Source organism: Salvelinus alpinus, chromosome 27, assembly GCF_045679555.1.
Source record: "Salvelinus alpinus chromosome 27, SLU_Salpinus.1, whole genome shotgun sequence".
Lineage (NCBI taxonomy): Eukaryota > Metazoa > Chordata > Actinopteri > Salmoniformes > Salmonidae > Salvelinus > Salvelinus alpinus.
In genome coordinates, this window is record NC_092112.1 from 23736647 (window position 1) to 23749744 (window position 13098).

Sequence of the window (13098 nt, forward strand, 5' to 3'; positions counted from 1 at the left end):
GTGGACACCAAGGAACTTGAAACTCTCGACCCGCTCCACTACAGCCCCGTCGATGTTAATGGGGGCCTGTTCGGCTCGCCTTTTCCTGTAGTCCACGATCAGCTCCTTTGTCTTGCTCACATTGAGGGAGAGGCAGTTGTCCTGGCACCACACTGCCAGTTCTCTGACCTCCCTGTAGGCCGTCTCATCGTTGTCAGTGATCAGGCCTACAACTGTTTTGTCGTCAGCAAACTTAATGATGGTGTTGGAATTGGAATCGTGTTTGGCCACGCAGTCGCAGGTGAACAGGGAATATACGAGGGGACTAAATACACACACCTGAGGGGCCCCAGTGTTAAGGATCAGCGTAGCAGACGTGTTGTTGCCTACTCTTACCACCTGGGGGCGGCCCGTCAGGAAGTCCAGGATCCAGTTGCAGAGGGAGGTGTTGAGTCCCAGAGTCCTTAGCTTAGTGATGAGCTTTGAGGGTACTATGGTGTTGTAGTCAATGAACAGCATTCTCACATAGGTGTTCCTTTTGTCCAGGTGAGAAAGGGCAGTGTGGAGTGCGATTGAGATTGTGTCATCTGTGGATCTGTTGGGGCGGTATGCGAACTGGAGTGGGTCTAGGGTGTCCGGGAGGATGCTGTTGATGTGAGCCATGACCAGCCTTTTAAAGCACTTCATGGCTACCGACGTGAGTGCCACGGGGCGGTAATCATTAGGCAGGTTATCTTCGCTTCCTTGGGCACAGGGACTATGGTGGTCTGCTTGAAACATGTAGGTATTACAGACTTGGTGAGGGAGAGGTTGAAAATGTCAGTGAAGACACTTCACAGTTGGTCCACGCATGCTTTGAGTACACGTCCTGGTAATTCATCTGGCCTAGCAGCTTTGTGAATGTTGACCTGTTTAAAGGTTTTGTTCACATCGACTACCAAGAGCGTTATCACACAGTCATCAGGAACAGCTGGTTCTCTCGTGCATGATTCCGTGTTGCTTGCCTCGAAGCGAGCATAAAAGGCATTAAGCTCGTCTGGTAGGCTCGCGTCACTGGGCAGCTGGTGTCTGGGTTTCCCTTTGTAGTCCGTAATAGTTTTCAAGCCCTGCCACATCTGACGATCAGCAGAGCCGGTGTAGTAGGATTCAATCTTAATCCTGTATTGACGCTTTGCTTGTTTGATGGTTTGTCTGAGGGCATAGCGGGATTTCCTATAAGCGTCCGGATTAGTCTCCCACTCCTTGAAAGCGGCAGCTCTAGCCTTTAGCTTTATGCAGATGTTGCCTGTAATCCATGGCTTCTGCTTGGGATATGTACTTACAGTCACTGTGGGGACAACGTCATCGATGCACTTATTGATGAAGCCGATGACTGAGGTGGTGTATTCCTCAATGCCATTGGATGAATCCCGGAACATTTTCCAGTCTGTGCTAGCAAAACAGTTCTGTAGCGTAGCATCCGCGTCATCTGACCACTTCCGTATTGAGAGATTCACTGGTACTTCCTGCTTAATTTTTTTATTGTAAGTAGGAATCAGGAGGATAAAATTATGGTCAGATTTCCCAAATGGATGGCGGGGTAGAGCTTTGTATGCATCTCTGTGTGTGAAGTAAAGGTGGTCTATGATATTTTTCCCCTGGCTGCACATGTGATATGCTGGTAAAAATTTGGTAACACTGATTTAAATTTGCCTGCATTAAAGTCCCCGGCCACTGGGAGCGTCGCTTCTGGGTGAGCATTTTCTTCTTTGCTTATGGCCTGATAGATTTGGTAGAGAGCGGTCTTAGTGCCAGCTTTGTTTTGTGGTGGTAAATAGACAGCTATGAATAATACAGATGAGAACTCTTGGTAGATAGTGTGGTCTACAGCTTATCATAAGGTACTCTACCTCAAGCGAGCAATACCTCAAGACTTCTTTAACTTCTTGTGGGCAGGGGGCAGCATTTTCACTTTCTGATAAATAGCATGCCAAAATTCAACTGCCTGCTACTCATCCCCAGAATATAAGATATGCATATTATTAGTAGATTTAAATAGAAAACACTCTGAAGTTTCTAAAACTGTTTGAATCATGTCTGTGAGAATAACAGAACTTATGTAGCAGGCAAAACCCTGAGGACAAACCATTCAGAATTGTTATTTTTTTGATGTCACTGTCTTTTCAATGAGATTTCTTAGAGACACCAGATTTCTAATGGACTTGCTTGCAGTTCCTACCGCTTCCACTGGATGTCACCAGTCCTTGGAAATCGGTTGAGGTTATTCCTTTGTGTAATGAAGAAGTAGGGCTATCGTAAATGAGGGTCACATGAAGTACATTTTTTGAGAGAGGCACGTTATGAAAAAAGTTGCGTCAGTTTGTTTTCTTTTTGTATTGAACACAGATCATCCAGTCTTCAAATTGATCGATTATTAACGTTTAAAAATACCTAACGTTGTATTACAAAAGTAGTTTGAAATGTTTTGGTAAAGTTTACATGTAACTTTTGATATATTTTGTAGTGACATGGCGAAAGTTGGAAGCTGTGTTTTTCTGGATGAAACGGTCCAAATAAATTGACATTTTGGATATATATCGACGGAATTAATCGAACAAAAAGACCATTTGTGATGTTTATGGGACATATTGGAGTGCCAACAAAGAATTTCGTCAAAGGTAAGGCATGATTTATATTTTATTTCTGCGTTTTGTGTCGTGCTTGCAGTGTTGAATTATGCTACTCTCTTTGTTTACTGTTGTGCTATCATCAGATACTAGCATCTTATGCTTTCGCCGAAAAGCCTTTTTGAAATCTGACATGTTGGCTGGATTCACAACGAGTGTAGCTTTAATTTGGTATCTTACATGTGTGATTTAATGAAAGTTAGATTTTTATATCATTTTATTTGAATTTGGCGCGCTGTATTTTCCCTGGCTATTGGCCGGTGGGACGATTGCGTCCCACCTGCCCCAGAGAGGTTAATATTAGACATCACGCACCAGCTGTTATTGACAAAAAGACACACACACCCACTCCTCGTCTTACCAGAGGTAGCGTCTCTGTTCTGCCGGTGCATGGAAAATCCCGCTAGCTCCATATTGTCCGTATCTTCGTTCAGCCACGTCTCGTTGAAACATAATATGTCACAGTTTTTAATGTCCCGTTGGTAGGATAATCTTAATCGTAGGTCATCAATTTTATTTTCCAATGATTGCACATTAGCAAGAAGAATGGAAGGCAGTGGGAGTTTACTCGCTCGCCTCCGGATTCTCAGGATGCCGATCTGCGGCCCCTTTTCCGGCATCTTTTATTCACGCAAAAGGCGTGGATCTTGGCCTGTTCCAGTGAAAGCAGGATATACTTCTCGTCGGATTCGTTAAAGGAAAACGTTTCCTCTAGTCCACGGTAGAGGTCGACCGATTAATCAGGGCCAATTTCAAGTTTTCATAACAATCGGTATTCTGCATTTTTGGACACCAATTGTGGTCGATTACATTGCACTCCACGAGGAGACTGCGTGTCAGGCTGACTACCTGTTATGCGAGTGTAGCAAGAAGCCAAGGTAAGTTGCTAGCTAGCATTAAACTTATCTTATAAAATACAATCAATCAATCTTAACATAATCACTAGTTAACTACACATGGTTGACGATATTACTAGTTTATCTAGTTTGTCCTGCATTGCATATAATCGATGCAGTGCCTGTTAATTTATCATCGAATCACAGCCTACTTCGCCAAACGAGTGATGATTTAACAAGCGCATTCGCGAAAAATAACACTGTCGTTGCACCAATGTGTACCTAACCGTAAACATCAACGCCTTTCTTAAAATCAATACACAAGTATATATTTTTAAACATGCATATTTAGTTAATATTGCCTGCTAACATGAATTTATTTTAACTAGGGAAATTGTGTCACTTCTCTTGCATTCTGTGCAAACAGAGTCAGGGTATATGCAGCAGTTTGGGCCGCCTGGCTCGTTGCTAACTGTGTGAAGACCATTTCTTCCTAACAAAGACCGTAATTAATTTGCCAGAATTGTACATAATTATGACATAACATTGAAGGTTGTGCAATGTAACAGGAATATTTAGACTTAGGGATGCCACCCGTTAGATAAAATACGGAACGGTTCCGTATTTCACTGAAAGAATAAACGTTTTGTTTTCGAAATGATAGTTTCCGGATTTGACCATATTAATGACCTAAGGCTCGTATTTCTGTGTGTTATGTTATAATTAAGTCTATGATTTGATATTTGATAGAGTAGTCTGACTGAACGGTGTAGGCAGCAGCAGGCTCGTAAGCATTCATTCAAACAGCACTTTCGTGCATTTGCCAGCAGCTCTTCAAGCATTGAGCTGTTTATGACTTCAAGCCTATCAACTCCCGAGATTAGGCTGGTGTAACCGATGTGAAATGGCTAGCTAGTTAGTGGGGTGCGCGCTAATAGCGTTTCAATCGGTGACGTCACTCGCACTGAGACCTTGAAGTAGTTGTTCCCCTTGCTCCGCAAGGGCCACGGCTTTTGTGGAGCGATGGGTAATGATGCTTCGAGGGTGGCTGTTGTCGATGTGTCCCTGGTTTGGGGCAAGGAGAGGGACGGAAGCTATACTGTTACACTGGCAATACTAATGTGCCTATAAGAACATCCAATAGTCAAAGGTATATGAAATACAAATGGTAGAGAGAGAAATAGTCCTATAATTCCTATAATAACTACAACCTAAAACTTCTTACCTGGGAATATTGAAGACAAGGAACCACCAGCTTTAAAAGGAACCACCAGCTTTCATATGTTCTCATGTTCTGAGCAAGGAACTTAAACGTTAGCTTTTTTACATGGCACATATTGCACTTTTACTTTCTTCTCCAACACTTTGTTTTTGCATTATTTAAACCAAATTGAACATGTTTCATTATTTATTTGAGGCTAAATTGATTTTATTGATGTATTATATGAAGTTAAAATAAAAGTGTTCATTCAGTATTGTTGTAATTGTCATTATTACAAATAAATAAATAGGCCGATGAATCGGTATCAGCTTTTTTTGGTCCTCCAATAACCGGTATCGGTATTGGCGTTGAAAAATCATGACTGGTCGACCTCTAGTCCACGGTGAGTAATAGCTTTTCTGATGTACAGAATTTATTTTCGGTCATAAGAGACGGTAGCAGCAACATTATGTACACAATAAGTAAAAAAATAATTTACACAAAAAGCAAAAAATAACAAAATAGCACAATTGGTTGGGAGAATGTAAAACGTCAGCCATGTTCTTCGGCACCATCTTTTAGACACTGTTGTTGATACGTTCAATGTGATATAAATATTGTGGCAGAAGATAGAAAGAAGAGACTTGGGGGTGCGGACTCTCTCGCTCGCACGCACACACACACAGCTGTGAGGACGTAAGGACCTTGACAGAAGATGGAATGAGAAGTATGTGGTCTCTGGAAGACCACAACCGAGCACAAAAACACACACACATTTCTATCTCTGAGCCCCCCTCCCCATATTAGAATGTGAAATCCGGTGGCATTTTCACTGTAACCAAAGTGAGGCTGTATGCACAAGGCAAATATTTAGAGAGACCTGGCCTGGCTGACATCCTTTGGACAAATGACCGCTGAAGGAAGGTCATGCTTAATACGAGACTGGGAGGAGTCTGACACCAGCAGCCAAAGTAAAGGATCGTTCCTGGCAGGAACTGGGCTCTTCTTAACTTCTTATGGCTGCAGGGGCAGTATTGAGTAGCTTGGATGAAAGGTGCACAGAGGAGCCCAGAGTAAACGGCCTGCTCCTCAGTAATAGTTGTATATATATGCATATTGTTATTAGTATTGGATAGAAAACTCTGAAGTTTCTAAAACTGTTTGAATTATGTCTGTGAGTATAAGAGAACTCATATGGCAGGCAAAAACCTGAGAAAAAATCCAAACAGGAAGTGGAAATTCTGAGGCTGGAGGATTTTCAACCACGCTCCCATTGAAATCCCAGCGAGATATGGATGAGTTTTCACTTCCTACGGCTTCCACTAGATGTCAACAGTCTGTACAACTTTGTCTGATGACTCTACTGTGAAGGGGGGCCGGATGAGAGGAGAATTAGTCACCACTGCCATGAGGTGACCATTCTTTGACCATGCGCGTTCACATAAGAGGGAGCTCCGTTCCATCGCTCATCTGAAGTCAATGTAATTCTCCCGTTGGAACGTTATTCAAGATTTATGTTAACAACATTCTAAAGATTGATTCAATACATCATTTGACATGTTTCTACTGACTGTTATGGAACTTTTGGACATTTCGTCACGTTTTAGTGAACGCGCTTTGTGACTTTGGAATTGTTTACCAAACGCGCTAACCAAAGTAGCTAATTGGACATAAATAACGGACATTATCGAACAAATCAAGCATTTATTGTGGACCTGGGATTCCTGGGAGTGCATTCTGATGAAGATCATCAAAGGGAATATTTATCATGTAATTTCTGGTTTCTGTTGACTCCAACATGGCGGCTAATTTGACTATAGTTCTGAGCACCGTCTCAGATTATTGCATGGTTTGCTTTTTCCGTTAAGTTTTTTTTAAATCTGACACAGCGGTTGCATTCACTTTGTAAAAAATCATGCCCAAATGAAACTGCCTCGTACTCTATTCTAGCTCGTACAATATGCATATTATTATTACTATTGGATAGAAAACACTCTCAAGTTTCTAAAACCGTTTGAATTATATCTGTGAGTAAAACAGAACTCATTTTGCAGCAAACTTCCTGACAGGAAGTGAAAAATCTGAAATCGAGGCTCTGTTCCAGGGCCTTCCTATTAATTTGCTTGAAATCTATGGATATACATGCACTTCATACGCCTTCCACAAATGTCAACAGGCAGTGGGAGGTGGAATGGGGTGTCTAGCTTGATCTGAGGCCGAACAAGAGCTTTTGGAATGACGTGACTGGAAATTTCATTGTCTTCGAAGGCGCGAGAAGGAACCCCAGATTGCCTTCTGAAAAGCTTTCGGTATACACGGTAGATATCTCCGGCTCTGATTTTATTTGATAGATGTGATAAAAACATCATAAAGTAGTTTTTTCCAACCGAGTTGTATCAGTTTATTGAACGTTAATTGCGAGTTTTGGAATTTTCTTTTCTTTGCGTGAGGTGAAGTTGGGCACGTTTGCGCCACATGGCTAGCCATGGTTGCTAATTCGACAGGCGAAGAGGACATTCTAAAACCAAACAACGATTTATTCTGGACAAAGGACTCCTTGTACAAGATTCTGATGGAAGCTCAGCAAAAGTAGGAACCATTTATGATGTTATTTCGTATTTCTGTGGAAAATGTTTAGTTCTATTTTCCGCCCTCATTGCAGGCGCTGTCTCGCTATAACGTAAGCTGTATGTCGCACTAAAGTTATTTTAAAAAATCTAACACGGCGATTGCATTAAGAACTAGTGTATCTTTCATTTGCTGTACAACATGTATTTTTTAGTAAAGTTTATGATGAGTTCTTTGATTAGATTAGGTGACTGTCCAAAATATCTCCGGACAATTTTGTGCAGTTTGGCTACGTATTCACATTGTAAAACCAGGATTTGTAGCTCTAAATATGCACATTTTCGAACAAAACATATATGTATTGTGTAACATGATGTTATAGGACTGTCATCTGATGAAGTTTGTCAAGGTTAGTGAATAATTTAATATCTTTTGCTGGTTTTTGCAATCGCTACATTTTGCTGCTGATAAATGCGTTTGTGTGGTTGGCTATTGTGGTAAGCTAATATAATGCTATATTGTGTTTTCGCTGTAAAACACTTAAAAAATCTGAAATATTGGCTGGATTCACAAGATGTTTATCTTTCATTTGCTGTACGCCATGTATTTTTCATAAATGTTTTATGATGAGTATTTAGGTATTTCACGTTGATCTCTGTAATTATTCCGGCTGCTTTGGTGATATTGTTTATGGTAGCTGCAATGTAAAACTATGATTTATACCTCAAATATGCACATTTTCGAACAAAACATAGATTTATTGTACAACATGTTATAAGACTGTCATCTGATGAAGTTGTTTCTTGGTTAGTGACTAATTATATCTCTATTTGGTCGGTTTTGTGATAGCTACCTATGCGGTAAAAAAATGGTGAAAATATGCAGTTGAGTCTTTTGCTATTGTGGTTAGCTAATAGAAATACATATTGTGTTTTCGCTGTAAAACATTTTAAAAATCGGGAATGATGGCTGGATTCACAAGATGTGTATCTTTCATTTGGTGTCTTGGACTTGTGATTTCATGATATTTATATGCTAGTATTTTTCTTGTGGCGCTATGCTAGGCTATGCTAGTCAGCTTTTTTACTGATGAGGATGCTCCCGGATGGTGACCAAGTAGAAGTTAAGGAGAGGTATATCTATAATTCCATGTGTATAACTTGTATTATCATCTACATTTATGATGAGTATTTCTGTTGAATAGATGTGGCTATGCACTATCACTGGATGTTTTTGGAACTAGTGAACGTAACACGCCAATGTAAACTCAGATTTTTTTATATAAATATGAACTTTATCAAACAAAACATACATGTATTGTGTAACATGAAGTCCTATGAGTGTCATCTGATAATGATCATCAAAGGTTAGTGATTAATTGTATCTCTATTTGTGCTTTTTGTGACTGCTATCTTTGGCTGGGAAAATGGCTGTGCCTATTCTGTGGCTTGGTGGTGACCTAACATAATCGTTTGTGGTGCTTCGCTGAAAAGCATATTTGAAATCGGACAATGTGGTGGGATTAACAACAAGATTACCTTTAAAACGGTATAAGACACATGTCTGAGGAATTTTAATTATGAGATTTCTGTTGTTTTGAATTTGGCGCCCTGCACTTTCACTGGCTGTTGTCATATCATCACGTTACCGGGATTGCAGCCATAAGAAGTTTTTAAGGAGTAGATAATGTTATTATGTCCTGTATAAGACTAGAGCCCATTGACTTACAGTATGTGACCCAGTCCATCAACTTGAAGCTCATGTTGAAAAAAATCTAAAATGGGGTTTTACATTTTTTCGGTAAGTACAGAATTAGTGAGATTTGAATTATCGATAACTTGTTGAATATTGATGGACATAAAACTGTTGTGCTGACATGATAGCAACCTGCTGATAGTCAACTAGCTTAGCTTTGAGCTGAACTTGTCAGTTCTTTATCTGATCAACTTGACAGGCAAATACAGCAACATCATTAGAACATAATAACTGAGGCAAAATAAGTGACAGTGATGCTGTATCCAAAAAAGCCCCAAGGCATACAGTATCTCTGCTACATTATGGAATAAGATCTCTCCCAATATCTCTGCTATAGTATGGAATAGCAGCAGTCACTGACTGTGGCTATATCTGCCAACGTTGCGAGGGCTGGAGGAGGTATGAATATTTGAGTGACTGGGTCATTGTTTCATACATACCGCATCCATTCCTGGCAGGAACGCAGTCCAGATGGGGGAGCATTCCAGAGTTTGTGCACACCTTTAGGAACCGACCGTGATTAAATATCAGCTGCCTGAGCAGGAAAACTACGATCACGTGTGGATAACAGATCAAATTAGAAATACTGACAGCTAATATGAACCTAGTTTAAACCCTACTATGTCTGCAAGTAGAGGTGGTGTGATGGTCACCACCTGTCTTGATGCTAGTTTATCTTACTGGTTTCAGAAGAGATTTGATTTGACGCTTGGGTTTTATCTTCTGGAAGACAACTCCACTAGTAGTGCTTTTCTCATCCTAAAAAAGGAAATAATTTGCAGTAATCACCATCATGAGATTCCATTAGGCTATAAAGTCCACAGCCCTGTAATGTTCTTTTTGATGTTGGCAGAAAGCTGATCTACAGTGCTTACTGTTGGTGGAGTGTACTGTACGTAGGGTACTGATGGTTTTCTGGGAAGTGGGATCCTGTATGGACAGGCAGACATACAGACAGGCAGGGAAGCAGGTACTCACCCAGGGTCCTGAATGGCCTCTGTTGGGGCACCAGTGAGAAGAACCCAGGCTTCAAGGCGTTGGTGATGATGATGTCAAACAGCTCCTCCCAGTCCTTCCTGCAACAGCCAGTGAGAAACAAACCCCTGATTATGAAAATACATCAGCAAATACTGTGAGATCAAAACCTGGCCGCCATCCAACTGGATTTGTGTTGCACACAAAAACACTTACTTGAACTAAACATTGGCGAGTTGATGAAAAACATGAACCATAAACAGTGTATTTATGAAAAGAGCATGAGGAAAATGTTAAGGAACCTCTTAAGGATCGGACCCTTTTTTTTAAATTTTCGCCTAAAATGACATACCCAAATCTAACTGCCTGTAGCTCAGGACCTGAAGCAAGAATATGCATATTTTTGATACCATTTGAAAGGAAACACTTTGAAGTTTGTGGAAATGTGAAATGCATGTAGGACAATACAAAGAAAAAAACATGTTTTTTTGTACCATCATCTTTGAAATGCAAGAGAAAAGCCATAATGTATTATTCCAGCCCAGGCACAATTTAGATTTTGGCCACTAGATGGCAGCAGTGTATGTGCAATGTTTTAGACTGATCCAATGAACCATTGTATTTCTGTTCAAAATATTGTATCAAGACAAGACCAAATGTGCCTAATTGGTTAAATAACTATTAATAAAATTCATAACTGTGCACTCTCCTCAAACAATAGCATGGCATTCTTTCACTGTAATAGCTACTGTAAATTGGACAGTGCAGTTAGATTAACAAGAATTTAAGCTTTCTGCCAATATCAGATATGTCTATGTCCTGGAAATGTTCTTGTTACTTACAACCTCATGCTAATTGCATGAGCCTACGTAAGCTCGGCTGTCCTGAGTGGGACCCATCAATCCTGTAGCGGTTAAGGAACAATAAACATTTTTTGAGAGAAACAAACTCAGGCCAAAAAAGACATACAACAGCCAAAAAAGACATACACACATACACGCATGGTAATTATTAACACTGGCTTAGTGTTAGCATCATGCTCCAAGCACTAGCAGACATTCAGACCAGGGTTGCATCCTGTCTCCAGGAGTTTACCTGGACCTCCTCTCCAGAGCAGAGCCATGTGGGTGGGTGGACTGGTGTTTGCTGTTCTCTGACCTGGCTAGAGCTGACTGGGATTACACTATGAGAGAGACCTCTAACTGCAGCCCTACGTGGGCAGATACAGTACCTACCCTGAGTGGAGGCCCAGGATCATTCAGAGCACTGCCTTTTGATATAAAACTCACAATTCTAAAGCTAGGTCATGGGCATGCAGGACCTCATCCGTCTCAGAGTCATACACCCTGGCAGCTTCATTAAATAGTACCCGCAAAACACCAGTCTCAATGTCAATAGTGAAGAGGCGACTCCATGATGCTGGGCTTCTAGGCAGAGTTGCAAAGAAAAAGCCATACCTCAAACTGGCCAATAAAAATAAAATATTAAGATGGGCAAAAGAACACAGACACTGGACAGAGGAACTCTGCCTTGAAGGCCAGCATCCCGGAGTCGCCTCTTCACTGTTGACGTTGAGACGGGTGTTTTGCGGGTACTATTTAATGAAGCTGCCAGTTGAGGACTTGTGAGGTGTCTGTGTTGTACAAGATCTTCAGTTTCTTGGCAATTTCTCGCATGGAATAGCCTTTATTTCTCAGAACAAGAACAGACTGACGATTTTCAGAAGAAAGTACTTTGTTTCTGGCCATTTTGAGCCTGTAATCGAACCCACAAATGTTGATGCTCCAGATACTCAACTCGTCTAAAGAAGACCAGTTGTATTGCTTCTTTAAATCAGGACAACAGTTTTCAGCTGTGTTAACATAATTGCAAAATGGTTTACTAATACTCAATTAGCCTTTTAAAATGATAAACTTAGATTAGCTAACACAACCTGCCATTGGAACACAGGAGTGATGGTTGCTGATAATGGGCCTATGTACGTCTATGTAGATATTCCATTAAAAATCTGCCGTTTCCAGCTATAATAGTCATTTACAACATTAACAATGTCTACACTGTATTTCTGATCAATTTGATGGTATTTTAAAATGGACTAATAATGTGCTTTTCTTTCAAAAACAAGGACATTTCTAAGTGACCCCAAACTTTTGAACAGCAGTGTACATGCATACATATACACACTTTCTTTAGAATATACAGTGGCTCGTGAAAGTATTCAACCCACTTGACATTTTTCCTGTTTTGTTGCCTTACAACTTGGAATTAAAATAGATTTTTGGGGGGGATTGTATCATTTGATTTACACAACATTGCACTTTGAAGATGCAAAATATTTTTTATTGTGAAACAAACAAGAAATAAGACAAAAAAAACTGAAAACTTGAGCGTGCATAATTATTCACCCGCCCAAAGTCAATACTTTGTAGAGCCACCTTTTGCAGCAATTACAGCTGCAAGTCTCTTGGGGTATGTCTCTATAAGCTTGGCACATCTCGCCACTGGGATTTTGCCCTTTCTTCAAGGCAAAACAGCTCCAGCTCCTTCAAGTTGGATGGGTTCCGCTGGTGTACAGCAATCTTTAAGTCATACCACAGATTCTCAATAAGACTGAGGTCTGGGCTTTGACTAGGCTATTCCAAGACATTTAAATGTTTCCCTTTAAACCACTCGATTGTTGCTTTAGCAGTATGCTTAGGGTCATTGTACTGCTGGAAGGTGAACCTCCGTCCCAGTCTCAAATCTCTGGAAGACAAACAGGTTTCCCTCAATTATTTCTCTGTATTCAGCGCCATCCAGCATTCCTTCAATTCTGACCAGTTTCCCAGTCCCTGCCGATTAAAAACGTCACCATGCTTCACTGTGGGGATGGTGTTCTTGGGGTGATGAGAGGTGTTGGGTTTGCGCCAGACATAGCGTTTTCCTTGATGGCCAAAAAGCTACATTTTAGTCTCATCTGACCAGAGTACCTTCTTCCATATGTTTGGTGACTATCCCACATGACTTTTGGTGAACACTTTAAGCAATGGCATTTTTCTGGCCACTTCTGTGAAGCCCAGATCTGTGGAGTGTATGGCTTAAAGTGGTCCTATGGACAGATACTCCAATCTCTGCTGTG

General features: G+C 40.8%; 1 protein-coding gene across 1 annotated transcript in view; it reads right to left on the reverse strand.

Moving 5' to 3' along the window:
• The window catches only part of LOC139556214 (5'-nucleotidase domain-containing protein 1-like), an 89999-nt gene that overhangs the window by 15711 nt on the left and 61190 nt on the right, over positions 1–13098 (reverse strand). The window contains exon 8 of the mRNA XM_071369853.1: positions 9984–10081. Coding sequence (XP_071225954.1) covers positions 9984–10081 — 98 coding nt within the window. The remainder of the gene's footprint in view (positions 1–9983; positions 10082–13098) is intronic.